Source organism: Squalius cephalus, assembly GCF_949319135.1.
Source record: "Squalius cephalus genome assembly, chromosome: 9".
NCBI classification, from domain to species: domain Eukaryota; kingdom Metazoa; phylum Chordata; class Actinopteri; order Cypriniformes; family Leuciscidae; genus Squalius; species Squalius cephalus.
The window spans coordinates 29,242,229-29,255,160 of record NC_137130.1 but is presented as its reverse complement, the minus strand read 5'-3'; the positions used below and the strand labels follow the sequence as shown (position 1 = coordinate 29,255,160).

The window sequence follows — 12,932 nt, the reverse complement described above, 5'->3', positions numbered from 1 at the left end:
AGTTTCTGATATTATCATCATTCCGTGAGATGAAATTGTCCTGACAGACTGAGAGCGAGCTCATGAAGCTCCGCCCCCTGTGTCGTCCAGCAGCAGCTTATTTGCATTTAAAGGGCACACACTAAAACAGCACGTTTTTCTGAGCCCCAAAAAATGACAATTTAAACATGCTGTAAAAAATTATCTGTTGGGTATTTTGAGCTGAAACTTCACATACACACTCTGGGGACATCAGAGACTTATTTTACATCTTGTGAAAAGGGGCATAATACGGGACCTTTAATTAAAGCTGCAGTCCGTAACTTTTTTGGGTTAAAAATTATCCAAAATAAATTTGAGCAAGTACATAACCAGCCAGTGTTCAAAACTATCTGTTTGCCTTGGCTCGATTCAAAACGGTAAGCTTGTAATAATGTTTTTAATTCCAGTGGTACTGGTGGATTTCCGCGGGAAATTCGAGCATGTCTTTGCGTCATTACGTCACATCTGTACACATAAAGAAGGAGTCTCGGCTAGTAGGCTATGAGTGTGAGGATGTTGGAGGTGGAGATTTATAGCCTTTTCTCACAGCACTTGATATGATGTTGTAAAATGCAAAAGACTTCGGAGTGGCTACAGAAAAAAAGAGACTGCAACCGGCCCATGCGAAAACAAGGATAAATATCAGAAGGGCTTTTGAAAGATGGCGTGAACTCCGTGTTTTGAAGGGGTTTAGAACGGACGCAAACACGGCTTTTTTTTATACTGGACAGGTGACATTAATTTGTTGGTATGACAATTAGAAATTAGACAGCACAGAAATGGAAACTGAACTACAGGTAGCCCTAATACACATTAAATGTAGTCACGCAATGCTGATGTTGTTAACATTAACAATTTGAGAACAAAGTATAATTTGCACGGTTTGACATGATACAAGCGATCGTTAGATTTAATCAGCGCGATTTACTGCAATGCTTTTTTTCCCTTAGTTGGTCAGAACAAAAGTGGATGTTAGTTACTTGTTCAATGACATTTTCCGGTGAAAATTTTTATGTTGGTCATACTTCCAAAAAGTAGAATCTGTGATTGTGAATGACAGTTTCCACACCGGCGCGGTGACTGACAGCCGCACATTCTCCTCAAAACATTGGATTCATCCGCGCTGTGCCGTGTCGAGGCACAACCCACGTAAAGTTGATAATTCCGCTAATAACTGCAATTGCAGATTTCGAACAGAGATGGTGACAAAGAGGAAAAACTACGGACTGCAGCTTTAAGGTGTGATTTTATCAAATCAAAATTTACATTTCTGTATTTAACCCCTCCAAAAATTGGTCCCAGTCACTGCCTCACTGGAGCTTCTAACTAGTGTTGGGAGAGAGAAAAAAGCTAATTCATGTAGATACACTTATTGTTGACACATTTTTCAGGTTAAATAAATACACATTACTTATACTATCGAAAAAGAAAGTAGGTAAAAAACCAACAACAACCAATACAATTCTATTTTGTACACAGCAAAATCCTAAATGTTAACACTCCTCAGTGTCTATAGGGGTCAACTCAGAGTGTTAAAAACTAACACTGAAGCAATGTTGCAGTTAATATGTTATTTAAGGGATTAATTAAGATAAGATTGACCATTAGTGATGATACCTGCTGTTAACAAGCAGAATCACTGAAGGAAAGAGAAAAAAGAACAGAACATTTTTTTAAATATTAGTTTTTCTCTGGATGCTGTAACTGAGTAAAGCACATTCATTGTGGGGGAAAGAAAACAGATAAATTATGATCAGATGATGATTATTGTGTATTGATGATGACATAATCATCACATAAACACATCATGCACAAAAAAGTTTTGAATTAGGTCATAATTTAGACACACAGACATCAGCAATCAGCATGCAGCAATGGTGACAAATTTTTTAACTCTGGCTACAAAAAAATCACAACAAAACAACAGCAAAAATAAGAGCAAATAAAAAATAGTAAGAACATTCAGCTGCATTATTTATTTATGTTTTGTACTATTCTGGCACCCAAGCATGCATTGTGTAATGAAACTTTTAGTTGATTATCACCATTGTTGAGACTCATATGCTGATTCTTGATGTAGGTGTGTCTGAACGACACAGTAGCTCAAATTGCTGTGGAACCACAGGACTGCTTTAATCAGTCATTTAAAATTAAAGGCACAGTATGTATGTTTTGGCGCTAGAGGTCATTTATTCAAAACAGTAACAAAGGCGTAGCTTGATGACGCCGTGAAAGAGCGTGGAATCAGGAGTTGACGTCTTCACCTCCACATCCGATGCAAAGCAAACCGATGGGACTCAGGCAAAAATCATGTTCATGAATGAGCTAATGCATTAAAGTTTGATTAAAGTTACTGTGGTATGAACCAGGGCTGGGCCGAGAGCCTGGGACAATTTACCTTGCTGTTTTTATTATGCTTATATGCTCCTTTTGTTTTGTTGTTTGTTGATTTTACATTTAAAGTTACATTTAACATTTGTGTTAGATATCAAAGAATGAGGAGGTGAAAGGCTACGGATGCTCCTTTTGGTGATGAAAATAGGACATCAAAAGCCCATTATTCCAGATATGAATCTAGCACAAGCAAGCCTTGCATTCAGGACCAGGGGCCTTTTTTAATAAGGAGGTTCATCCAACTCTGAGTTAAAACTTGAACTCTGAGTTGATTTATCCTAAGATGGGAAACTCTAAGTTTTCAGTTTCAGAACAGCTGAATTGAGTTAGTTTAATCGACTTAGAGTAGGTTGACCCTGAGTTAAGCGCGTGCACCATGACTGTGAAAAGCCATGATCAATGGAGCTCAGACATTACGATTCACCAATGCAACAGAACCCGACAAAAAGAGGTCTGCATACTTCCGAGTCAATACACAAGTATAATTCTTAATCACTGTTATATTATCAGGTGAAAACTGACAGAAAGGTAAGTTATTGAACTAATACTCATTTTCATGAGCCACAGGCAAAAAAAAAAAAAAAAAAAAAAAGAACATGAACATGACAGCAACTAAAAATGACCATTAAAACCATAATTCAATCAGATACATCTTTAAGCATAAAAGGTGCATGGCTGTAGGCTACATGACTTTACAAACATTTAACATATTAAATAAATATAATTCAGTGTCTATTTCAATGTGCCACAGCTGTTTCCATGATGTATAATGCTCTTTTCACATAATTAAATGTTCTCTAATCCAACCTGTTTCAATTTTGAATTAGGAAATTAACATTTGAGTTCTCCTCCGCCAACAGCAAGAGGGCAGAGGACCTGCACCACCACTGATAGATGAAGAGGAGATACACAATACTGGAAGAATATAAAAATCCGACAGGAAAAATAATTACTGTTGCTTTTGTATTTGAAGAAAATAAAGATGACCAAATAAATTGTGAATAATTAGTGTGTATTTAACAGTTGTGGTGTTGGTTAAGGCATTATATCTGGCATCCTCCCATTCAGTAATCTATTTCATTTTCGGCAGGAGCAATGATGGGAATATGAGTGTCATCAATACATCAAACCACACTGGAAATCCTAAAGGAAATTCTAATTATTAGGTTACTTCCAGAGTTCACAACATGATGTTATCAAGTGAATGTCATTTATTGGATTATCCTCATTTAAACCGATTTCTCCACCACTGACAATCCTGTGAATCTCCTCTTCGATGCTCATACGGGTTTGTGTCGAGGAAACAACACAAAAACTCACAGAAAGAGTATGAGAACGAGGCACACTTTCCTTTCCGCTCTGATACAATGGCCTTACTAATGTGCTCTGCATCTCCGATGTTATATACAAATGTGCAATGAATGAATGTACTGCACTGCAAAAAAATGCTTTTCTTACTTAACCTTTTTGCCTTGTTGTTTCCAGTCAAAATATTAAAAAAATCTTAAATCAAGATGCATTTACTATATAAGAAAAACTCTGGGTTTACCGAAGAAAACCTGCTCCCGACCAGGTTAGGTTCACAGAGTAAGTTACCATGGTAACTGACTCTGAGTATAAGTTACCTCTCTTTCAGAAACGGGCTTGACTTACTCTGCTTTCTCGGGTTTGACATACCTCCCATTCTGAAACAGAAAACCCAGAGTTTCCCTCATTTCAGGGTTAACATACTCAGAGTTTTCACTTAACCTCATTTCTGAAACAGGCCCCAGAAGTATTTGCAGTGTTTGTTCTGATTGAAGAGACCCAAAGCATGATTTAGATCTTTAGATTTAGAATGTTTAATAATATATGTGTGAATGGTTCACTCTGAACATACAGAGATAACAAAATTTGAGATGCGAACAGCAGGTGATATTGTCCTCTTTTAAGTGTTGTATTTGTGGGGTGCAGACAACATAAACACACTGCTTGCAGAGATCATTATCTTGTGTCTTCTGAGTTCTCAGTTTTGTTTCTTTTTATTCCTCTCTTTTCTTCCTGGCATTGAAATGAGCAGACTGACGATAGCCTATTGTGTTAAGAAAATGAAAATAAAAAATCCTTCTTGAGTGCAGTCCTTCTTAATGAAATATAGGCTATACATAATATATATACGTATATACATAGCCTATATATATATGAAGAGTTCAGATGCAAAAGCCTCTAAGTGCCATCTGAAATTTTCTTCTAGAATGATCATTTTTATCAAGCTCGTATTTTTAAATTCAGTAATTTCACTTAAATGGCAATGAAAATGACCTATTAATTGTCATTTAAGTGAACTTACTGAACTTAAAAATACGAGCTTGATAAAAATGATCATTCTAGAAGAAAATTTCAGATGCCACTTATAGGCTTTTGCATCTGAACTCTTCATAGGCTCTCTCTCTCTCTCTCTCTCTCTCTCTCTCTCTCTCTCTCTATATATATATATATATATATATGTAAAATTAATTCGATTTTTTAATCTACAATTGTCATAAATTATAGGCTACTTTAATCTGTCAAATTGTTAAGACAAATTGCTATTTTAAACCACATATATAATATTTGAAACTAAATCTTATGTGATGTTGAGGCTATTATTCTGAACAAAGCTTTAGCAGGCCAACCAAACTTAATACAGAGCGCTGAGAATGACTAGCCCACGTCTCAAATCCTAGTGAGCTGCCTAGAAGGGTGGTGGGTTTCATAGTCGTAGGCAACATTTTTGGCAACACTGGCTTACGCTGCCTATAAATGCTGTCTATGTAGGCAGCTCAACATGCTTTGGGACACAGCCGATATGACCAATCAGCGTCGTGTGTTGCAGCTCAGCAGTAGCATGCTTGAGTGAGACATGCTACGTCGATGTCTGAAGATCAAAAGCCGAACGAAATGAAATTAAAAGGGGACGGACATCACCGCTGCCGATAGTTTGTCCCGAAAAGCATTTCGTACAGTCAAAAAGGACCGCGTTTCATTCATGAAACATGGCTACATTGTCAGGCAACAGAGAAGCGGTGCATGCAGTTCATAGTCATAGCTCGTTGTTTTCATGACACTAACAGCAGAGCTGAGTGAGATTTTACGCGGCTGCCGCTCACTGACGGGATTTAGTTGCGTTCGGACGGAGAAAACGGGCTCAATATGGCTTCGGTGAACTGTTTCTGTGGTCCGGAGGAGCTCGAGGACACGAATCACGCTTCAAGTTTGATGAAAGAGCTGAAATTGTTCTACGACTCGCAGCTGTTAGTCGACGTGACTATCGAAGTGGAGCCTGACCGGGAGTCAGAGGACCGAAGCGTTTCTTCGGGGTGTTGCTCCTCTCGCTCTGGGAAAGTTTTCCAGTGCAACCGAAATATACTGGCAGCAGCGAGCCCTTATTTCAAGAGCATGTTTACAGGAGGACTGTACGAGAGCACGCAGAGAAACGTCACCATTCACGAAGTGGACGCCGATTCAATGGCTGTCATTATTGATTACTGTTACACTGGCAAAGTGTCAATCACTGAGGGCAACGTGCAGAGGCTTTATGCATCTGCAAACATGCTGCAGCTGGAGTATATTCGGCAAGCTTGTGCTAACTTCATGACAAGAAGGCTGGACCTTTCTAACTGTGCAGGGATTTTGAAGTTCGCCGAAACCTTTGACAATCTGGAGTTGAAGAGCAAGGCTCAAGCGTTTATTGCGAAGAACTTTGTCCAGCTCAGTGCCAGTGTGCGAGAGCTTTGTGAGCTGGACCTGAAGCAGATTAAAGAGATCCTCACACTGGATTCTCTGGATGTGGACTGCGAACTGAAAGTGTGCTCTTTTGCAATACAGTGGATTGAGAATAATTTGCATGTGGATGCAGAAGATGCACTGCAGGTCCTCAGATGCGTGCGGTGGTCTTTGTTTTCTGAGAAAGACAGGGTTTATCTAGATGGCCTTAAATCAAAGCCTTTATTAAAGAAACATCTTTTGGATGTTTTAGATGGGGCCGCCGATGAGCAGAGCGCCACGATTTCAAAGGGTGTGCATGCTGCCAAACAAAGAATTGGCAAGAGTGCAAAAGAAATGGTGCTTTTTTTTGGACGGCCAAATGAGCCTTTCATGTGCTATGATCCCTACACAGAGGACATCTTTTCAATGGCGTCCCCGGTCATTAACCTCACCAATCAGAACTTCAAACACTCTCCTATGGAGACATTTTTGGTCTGCTCCACACCGGATAACAATTTGTATCTCGCATCACAGCTGTCCAAGCACTTCTGGGTCTACAATCCCTTGTTAAATTGTTGGCAGGAGCTTGCGGAACGACTTCTCAGAAGAATGCACTCGTACATCGGCTACCTCAACGGGCACCTGTACATTTTGGGTGGCAGAGACCCGGTATCTGATGCCAGACTCAAGGAAGTAGAATGCTATAGCATTCAAAGGAACCAGTGGGTTTTTGTGGCCCCTTTGCCTCATTCTTTGGGAAAGATGCAGGTAGTGACGGTAAACGAGCGGCTTTATGTGGTAAACAAGAGGAGGATGCTCAGCTACGAGCCGAAGAAAAACCACTGGCTCCAGCGGGGCTCTCTGAAACGCAGTAAACTCCACAAAGCCTGTGTTTTCCAGGAGCAGATTATCTGTTTGTGCGATATCCCTGTGGTCAAAGCGTATAATCCAGCTCGGGGAGAATGGAGGCGGATCGGAGACATTCCTATTGACAGCAGTGCTCTCAACTACCAAGTTGTGCAACACAACAGCAAACTGCTGCTTCTAACTATTGCAATAGTCCATCACGACAAAAACAGGCTTATTATACATGAATATGATCCCACTAGGGACTCGTGGAAAAATGTAGCCACCATGTTTGGTTCCTCCTTCGGATCCATAAGCCTCTCCACCCGGGTATATACTGCATGCTTGGGGTCCGGCCAGAATTTCATCTCGGAGGAGGATGACGACAGCGGCTCCAGTGCTGACTGGGACTTCGATGGACTGACGGATGCAGACTCGGACTCCGGCAGCTCAAGCTCCTTTTCAGATGAGAACTGGTAGTCTATGCAGTTCTCGCAGTAACTACACTCTTAAATGCAGGGTTGTTTTAACCCAAATTTGAGTTGGGCTGGGTTTGTCCATATTTGATCCAAATTTGGGTTGAAACAACCCAGCATTTTTTAGAGTGTAGTGTCAAACGTGGAAGTGTGCATAACAGAGCCAAATGTAAACATGCTGCAAAGTATGTTGAGATACAGGTGTTGAAATTATTAGCCTGGTTTGAAGTGGCTCACCCCACAGCAGCTGGGTAAAACCTACTTGAAATTCATGCTGTTTGTACTATGAGTATTAAATAACGGCTTACCTTTATGTTATACGGCCAGTGAATGATACATTGTCTCAGGATTATGATAAGTTGGTAACAATGAATTGTTAGTATTTTGACTCTGCCAGCCTTTGGAGGTTAATAAACAAAGTGCATTGTTACGCTGAAATCTTGAACAGGGTACAGTCGGGCTAACAGCCCCTCTTAATGGGATAGTTCACCCAAAAACAGTTGATGGTAGCCATTGACTTCCATAGTATTTTCTGTCTTACTGGAAACTCAATGGCTACGTCAACCAGTATTCTTAGAAATAGCTTTGTTTGTGTTCAAAAAAACAAAAATTGTTGTATACAGGTTTGGAACAACATGAGGGTGATTCAGTTTGAAATCATTTTCATTTTTGGGTGAACTATCCCAAAAAGGTCCAAAAATGATGATCAGAAAAATACTTGATTTATTTTTATTGAATATTGATGGGGCGATTAATGTGAAAAGGTGTGATGAGGTTTGTTTTGATTAAAATTCCTTCAAATATAAAGTACTTGTAATGATTTGGGGGGCAAAGTTATTGGTCAAAATTTTAATACACTTGTGATAGCAAGATGACTTAGATACATACAGTATTCAAATGAACCACTTCAGGACAGGAAGGATGGACCATCTTCTATTTAGTCCACATAACTTCGGGCATTTCATAGCCTTATAACATATGTATCTTCAAGCTTTCAGCCCAATCGTACCACCCTGGTTTTACCTGTTTGTGTTTTTGTGTTTGTTTCTTTTTTATTGTTGTCTAAATGTTATTGTTGTCTATTAAATTATTTTGTGTATGTAATCTAATTTATTTGGTTCTTTTAATAAATTCTGTATATGCTTTATATACATAAATAAATAATTTTATGTATTGCTTTTTCAGTATCAGACATTTTTACAAGTTAAAAAAATAAAACAACGCAAATATTACAAAATGTGACTTCAAAAGTTGTAAAAGTCACTTGTTTTTATACAGTACAGTTACAGCAGGAGGTGCAGGTATGACGTCACTTTGTAGGCCAAACAGCAGTTAGCATCACGCCGGTTCCCTCGAGAAAAACCCAATAGGATTTTCCCATAGGCTTTTGGATTTTCGCTAAAAACAAGCTCTGTGATCAACAAAAGTTTATGATACTTGCACGTTTTATCCATCAAGATAATTATCACAGATGAACACAACTTTTATGAATTTTGAAGCCTAAATGCAGTCGCCTGAAGTAAAAAGCTAAAGGTAGACTTTAAACGAACTACACCACGGTCCCACAAATTCAGTGTCACAATCACTAAGCTTCTGACAACTCTTTCACACTTTTTCTAAAAACATTTTCCTAGAACGTTTGAGTTAGAATAGTTTATAAGAGCACAATTATAACCATAACGATGCTGTAAAAGCGTACTAAGTTTACCTGTTCACGTGATGACGTTTACTCTCTTCGACAGCCTCTGTAGTCCCATTAGCCACTTGTTAGCAACCGCCTTTTTCAAGACACGTACCAGCTTAAAAAAATGGGGGGTAATATATTGCTGTATTTTATGTTGTGGAATAAAATGTGAAAGTGTCTTGAGATTGTGTTCACCACAGACCTTATTTCAGACATTTAACCAAAAACCCATTGACTTCAGGACGATGGAACCGGAAGTGTTAAAATGCTAACTCGCTTCTGTGTTTTGGCCTACAAAGTGATGTCATACCTGCACCACTCTATAGGAAGACTAATTCAAAAGTAAGTAAACAACTCAGCTATTTAGATATCACCGCTAAAATCAAATGGCCTGAAGACATGATGACTGTGGGGGGTTTTAGTGAGCAATCAGTTTGGGGAAATTAAAGGTACATCTTCGTGTCTGTGTCTTTGACCAGTGTACAAGCTTGATGACTGCTGAAAATGAGTTGACTATCAAAAAGAAAAGCTGAACATTAGTTCACAAGTAATATTTATTGCTTAAATTGTTATTGCCTTTAGTTATTATTTTGGAATAAATGTAAAAATGCGTAAAAACACCAACTTGATTTAAATTTAGACTTGGTTTTAATAAAAAGAATATTACCTACATATTAAGTGTAAAAAATACAAAATAGAATTGTACTTGGTATCTCTTTTTATGTAATGTTTATTTAACCAGGAAAAATTAAGTGTAAAAGGGACATTAATTTACATTTGATATATATAAAAAGAAGACTTTGGGCCTGTATAAATGAACAAAGCTGAAGCCAGGTCATGGGAGTTCACGTTAAACTCTCGTTCTTATCCTCTCGCGATATTTTTCGAGTATCAGAGCTATGGCAATAGAAAACACAACGGGCAGCAATGAATTCGCGACGATTTACACAAGAGACAGTCTCGCGAATGACTCGTGTCAGGAATATGACTGTCCTCAGTCGAGGGTGTTTAAAATTATCGTTATTGGGGATTCAAATGTTGGAAAGACTTGTCTAACTTACCGGTTTTGCGGTGGAAAATTTCTCGAAAACCCCGAGGCAACAATAGGAGTAGATTTTAGAGAGAGGACCCTGCAACTTGATGGAGAATACATAAAGGTAAGGAGTGGACCCGTACAGTAGAGTTTATTTCACAGATATGAAAAGCTGCAAAAAGCGTTTTGACCTTGAATAACAAGTATTTACATTCTTCTCCACAATGGGTTCACTGTGTTTTGTTGTTGACTGTTATGAAGTCTGCTCAGTGGTGCACAAACACCATTTTAAATTCATTTTAATTTTGTGGTTAAAAAAAGAAGAGTTAATTATTGGTTAAACAATTGTTGGTGCAAATAATTTTTAGTATTTTGACTCTGCCAACCTCTGGAGTTTAATAAACAAAGAGCAGTAAACTTGAACAGGGTACAGTGGAGCTAGTTCAGTATTGGTTAAATATATAACTGCATGTCAATTCACTGATGTGCTGATTTACCAAATGTGTACAATAGGACTTTGGACCCAAAACTGCTTAGATAAAACCTTTATGACAACTAGCCCTGTTTTTCTCAACACTACATGATGTAAACTGCCTTCTCAGTTGCAGATCTGGGACACGGCTGGACAGGAGCGCTTCAGGAAGAGTATGGTGGAGCATTACTACCGCAATGTCCACGCCATCATCTTTGTGTATGACGTGAGCAGCCTGGCTTCATTCGAGAGTCTGCCGGAGTGGATTGAGGAGTGCGTCCGGCACTCAGTCCCTCCCATGGTACCCCGCATCCTAGTTGGGAACAAATGTGACTTAAGAGGAACGAGAGAGGTGTCCACGTTTTCAGCTCAGCGACTGGCTGATAGCTACAACTTTCCTCTTTTTGAGACATCTGCAAGAGACCCTGCAGAAAAAGAGCATGTAGATGCCATTTTCCTCACGTTGGCCTACAGGCTGAAGAACCACAAGCCTCTGAGACTGAAACAGCCAAGCGAGAGCAGCTTTATACAGCTCGCTGGTCAACAGGAGAAGACACACTGTTTATGCTAATACACTTTGGCCCGTATAGTCAGTTCCATGCAATAATTGAGGTTTATTGGAAAATTTGAGGGTGTGCTCAGCTTTCTGTATAAAGTGAATGCAGAAAGAGTGATTACAGTGGAGTGTGTCTACAGGATTCCAGTTGGTGCACGTGCAGTTTACAAATGTGTTTGGAAGCATAAACAATGGATCAATTGGGGGTTTTGTTTTGTTAAACTTCATATAATGAAGCAAGTGATGTTTGTTGTACCTGCCCTATTACTGCATATTATTATTTAAAGGGATAGTTCCCCCCAAAATCTAAATTTTGTCATTACTCACTCGCCCTTAAGTTGTTCCAAACCTGTATGAGTTTATTTCTTCTGTTGAACACAAAAGATATTTTGAAGAATGGTGGTAATCAAACAGTTGACGGCACCCATTGACTTCCATGGTGGGAAAAAAATACAATGGAAGTCAATGGCTACCGTCAACCGTTTGATTACCAGCGTTCTTTAAAAAGAAAAGAAACTCATACAGGTTTGGAACAACTTGAGGGTGAGTAAATGATGACCGAATTTTTCATTTTTGGGTGAATTATCCCTTTAAGAGCATTTGTAACTCTCCAGAAACCTGCTCAATGACATGAAGACTTGACTCAGGAGAGCCTGTTATAACATTTTCTGTCTGTAATAACTTTGCATGTTTCATATTTAATCATATGGTTATGGCTATATTGTGAAAATTCCAAGGTTGCTATATAGTCTTGAAAATTCTGAAGGCAATCTGGAGAATGTCTGACGATCAGAAACAACACAATGGCCCTAATTATTGTGCACCATGAGCTTTCTGATGTTTACGGATACAGAAAAATTACTATTATCTTTAATTTGCACTAGAAATATAAAAATATATATTATGCAAGCGCGATTTGAACTGAACCAGAGAGAAATGGACAGCTGTGTATTAATGCATTACTAAAGTAGCTGACTCCAGTATGAACACTAGTAGGCGCCACTGTCAAAAGCATTCAGAGCATCATAAGCATTCCTATGAAACCAATTGAGATTAAAAACAAGGGGGAAAACTTCACACCCTTAATCTTAACTAAATGAGAGCACCTATATTCCAGCCTCAATGTGAAATATTTGCAAAACGTGCGCTAAAACCTCTAACATATTAGTGATGTTTAATGTCTTTTACAAGCAAATCCCTGCATCATCGAGACTCCAGCACATCTCTAAGGCTTGATTTCAATCTTTTGTTTTGATTTGACAACCATAGCATTTTGGAAAACCGGAACTGTATTGCACTTTAAATTGAGATTGTATCTTGTCTAAAGTTTGTCTTGATTATTTGACATCATGTATAATGTTTTTGTACTTGAGAGAAATGTTGTCATTGTGTAGTTTGGATTGACTCTCAGATGTTTGGAAGTGAATATGAAAATAAACTGTGCTATAAAGTAATACTTTTTTAATGAAATTTATACATCTTATAACAGTTGTGATCAGGGTCAAAGAAAAATTTTAAGGCCTTGTTTCACAGACAGGGCTTAGATTAAGCCAGGATTAGACCATAGTTCAATAAGCACATTTAATAGCTTTTATAAACGTGCCTTAGAAAAAGAAAAAAAATATTACTGATGTGCATCTTGAGACAAAACAATGGCACTGACTTATTTAAGATATCTCAGTGCAAGTTGCTTTCAGTTAAAACAGCTCAAGCATGCATTTTAG

General features: G+C 38.5%; 2 protein-coding genes across 2 annotated transcripts; both read left to right on the top strand.

The window, feature by feature from the left end:
* The first annotated feature begins 5,239 nt into the window (after positions 1 to 5,239).
* kbtbd7 (kelch repeat and BTB (POZ) domain containing 7) lies at positions 5,240 to 8,611 on the top strand. The gene has a single exon (XM_079881466.1). The coding sequence runs from the start codon at positions 5,587 to 5,589 to the stop codon at positions 7,465 to 7,467; it is 1,881 nt and encodes a 626-aa protein (XP_079737592.1). The 5' UTR covers positions 5,240 to 5,586; the 3' UTR covers positions 7,468 to 8,611.
* A 1,416-nt stretch (positions 8,612 to 10,027) lies between these two features.
* LOC307163982 (ras-related protein Rab-33B) lies at positions 10,028 to 12,660 on the top strand. Its single transcript, XM_079880328.1, has 3 exons — positions 10,028 to 10,304; positions 10,783 to 11,382; positions 11,734 to 12,660. Exons 1-2 carry the CDS (start codon positions 10,047 to 10,049, stop codon positions 11,221 to 11,223), a joined length of 699 nt encoding a protein of 232 aa, XP_079736454.1. The 5' UTR covers positions 10,028 to 10,046; the 3' UTR covers positions 11,224 to 11,382; positions 11,734 to 12,660.
* Positions 12,661 to 12,932: the final 272 nt, after the last annotated feature.

Excerpts from the sequence above, each read along its gene's own strand:
- kbtbd7 (XM_079881466.1), top strand. The coding sequence starts at position 5,587 with ATGGCTTCGGTGAACTGTTTCTGTGGTCCGGAGGAGCTCGAGGACACG.
- LOC307163982 (XM_079880328.1), top strand. The coding sequence starts at position 10,047 with ATGGCAATAGAAAACACAACGGGCAGCAATGAATTCGCGACGATTTAC. Across the intron at positions 10,305-10,782 it reads TTGATGGAGAATACATAAAG|TTGCAGATCTGGGACACGGC; the intron begins GTAAGGAGTGGA and ends CTGCCTTCTCAG.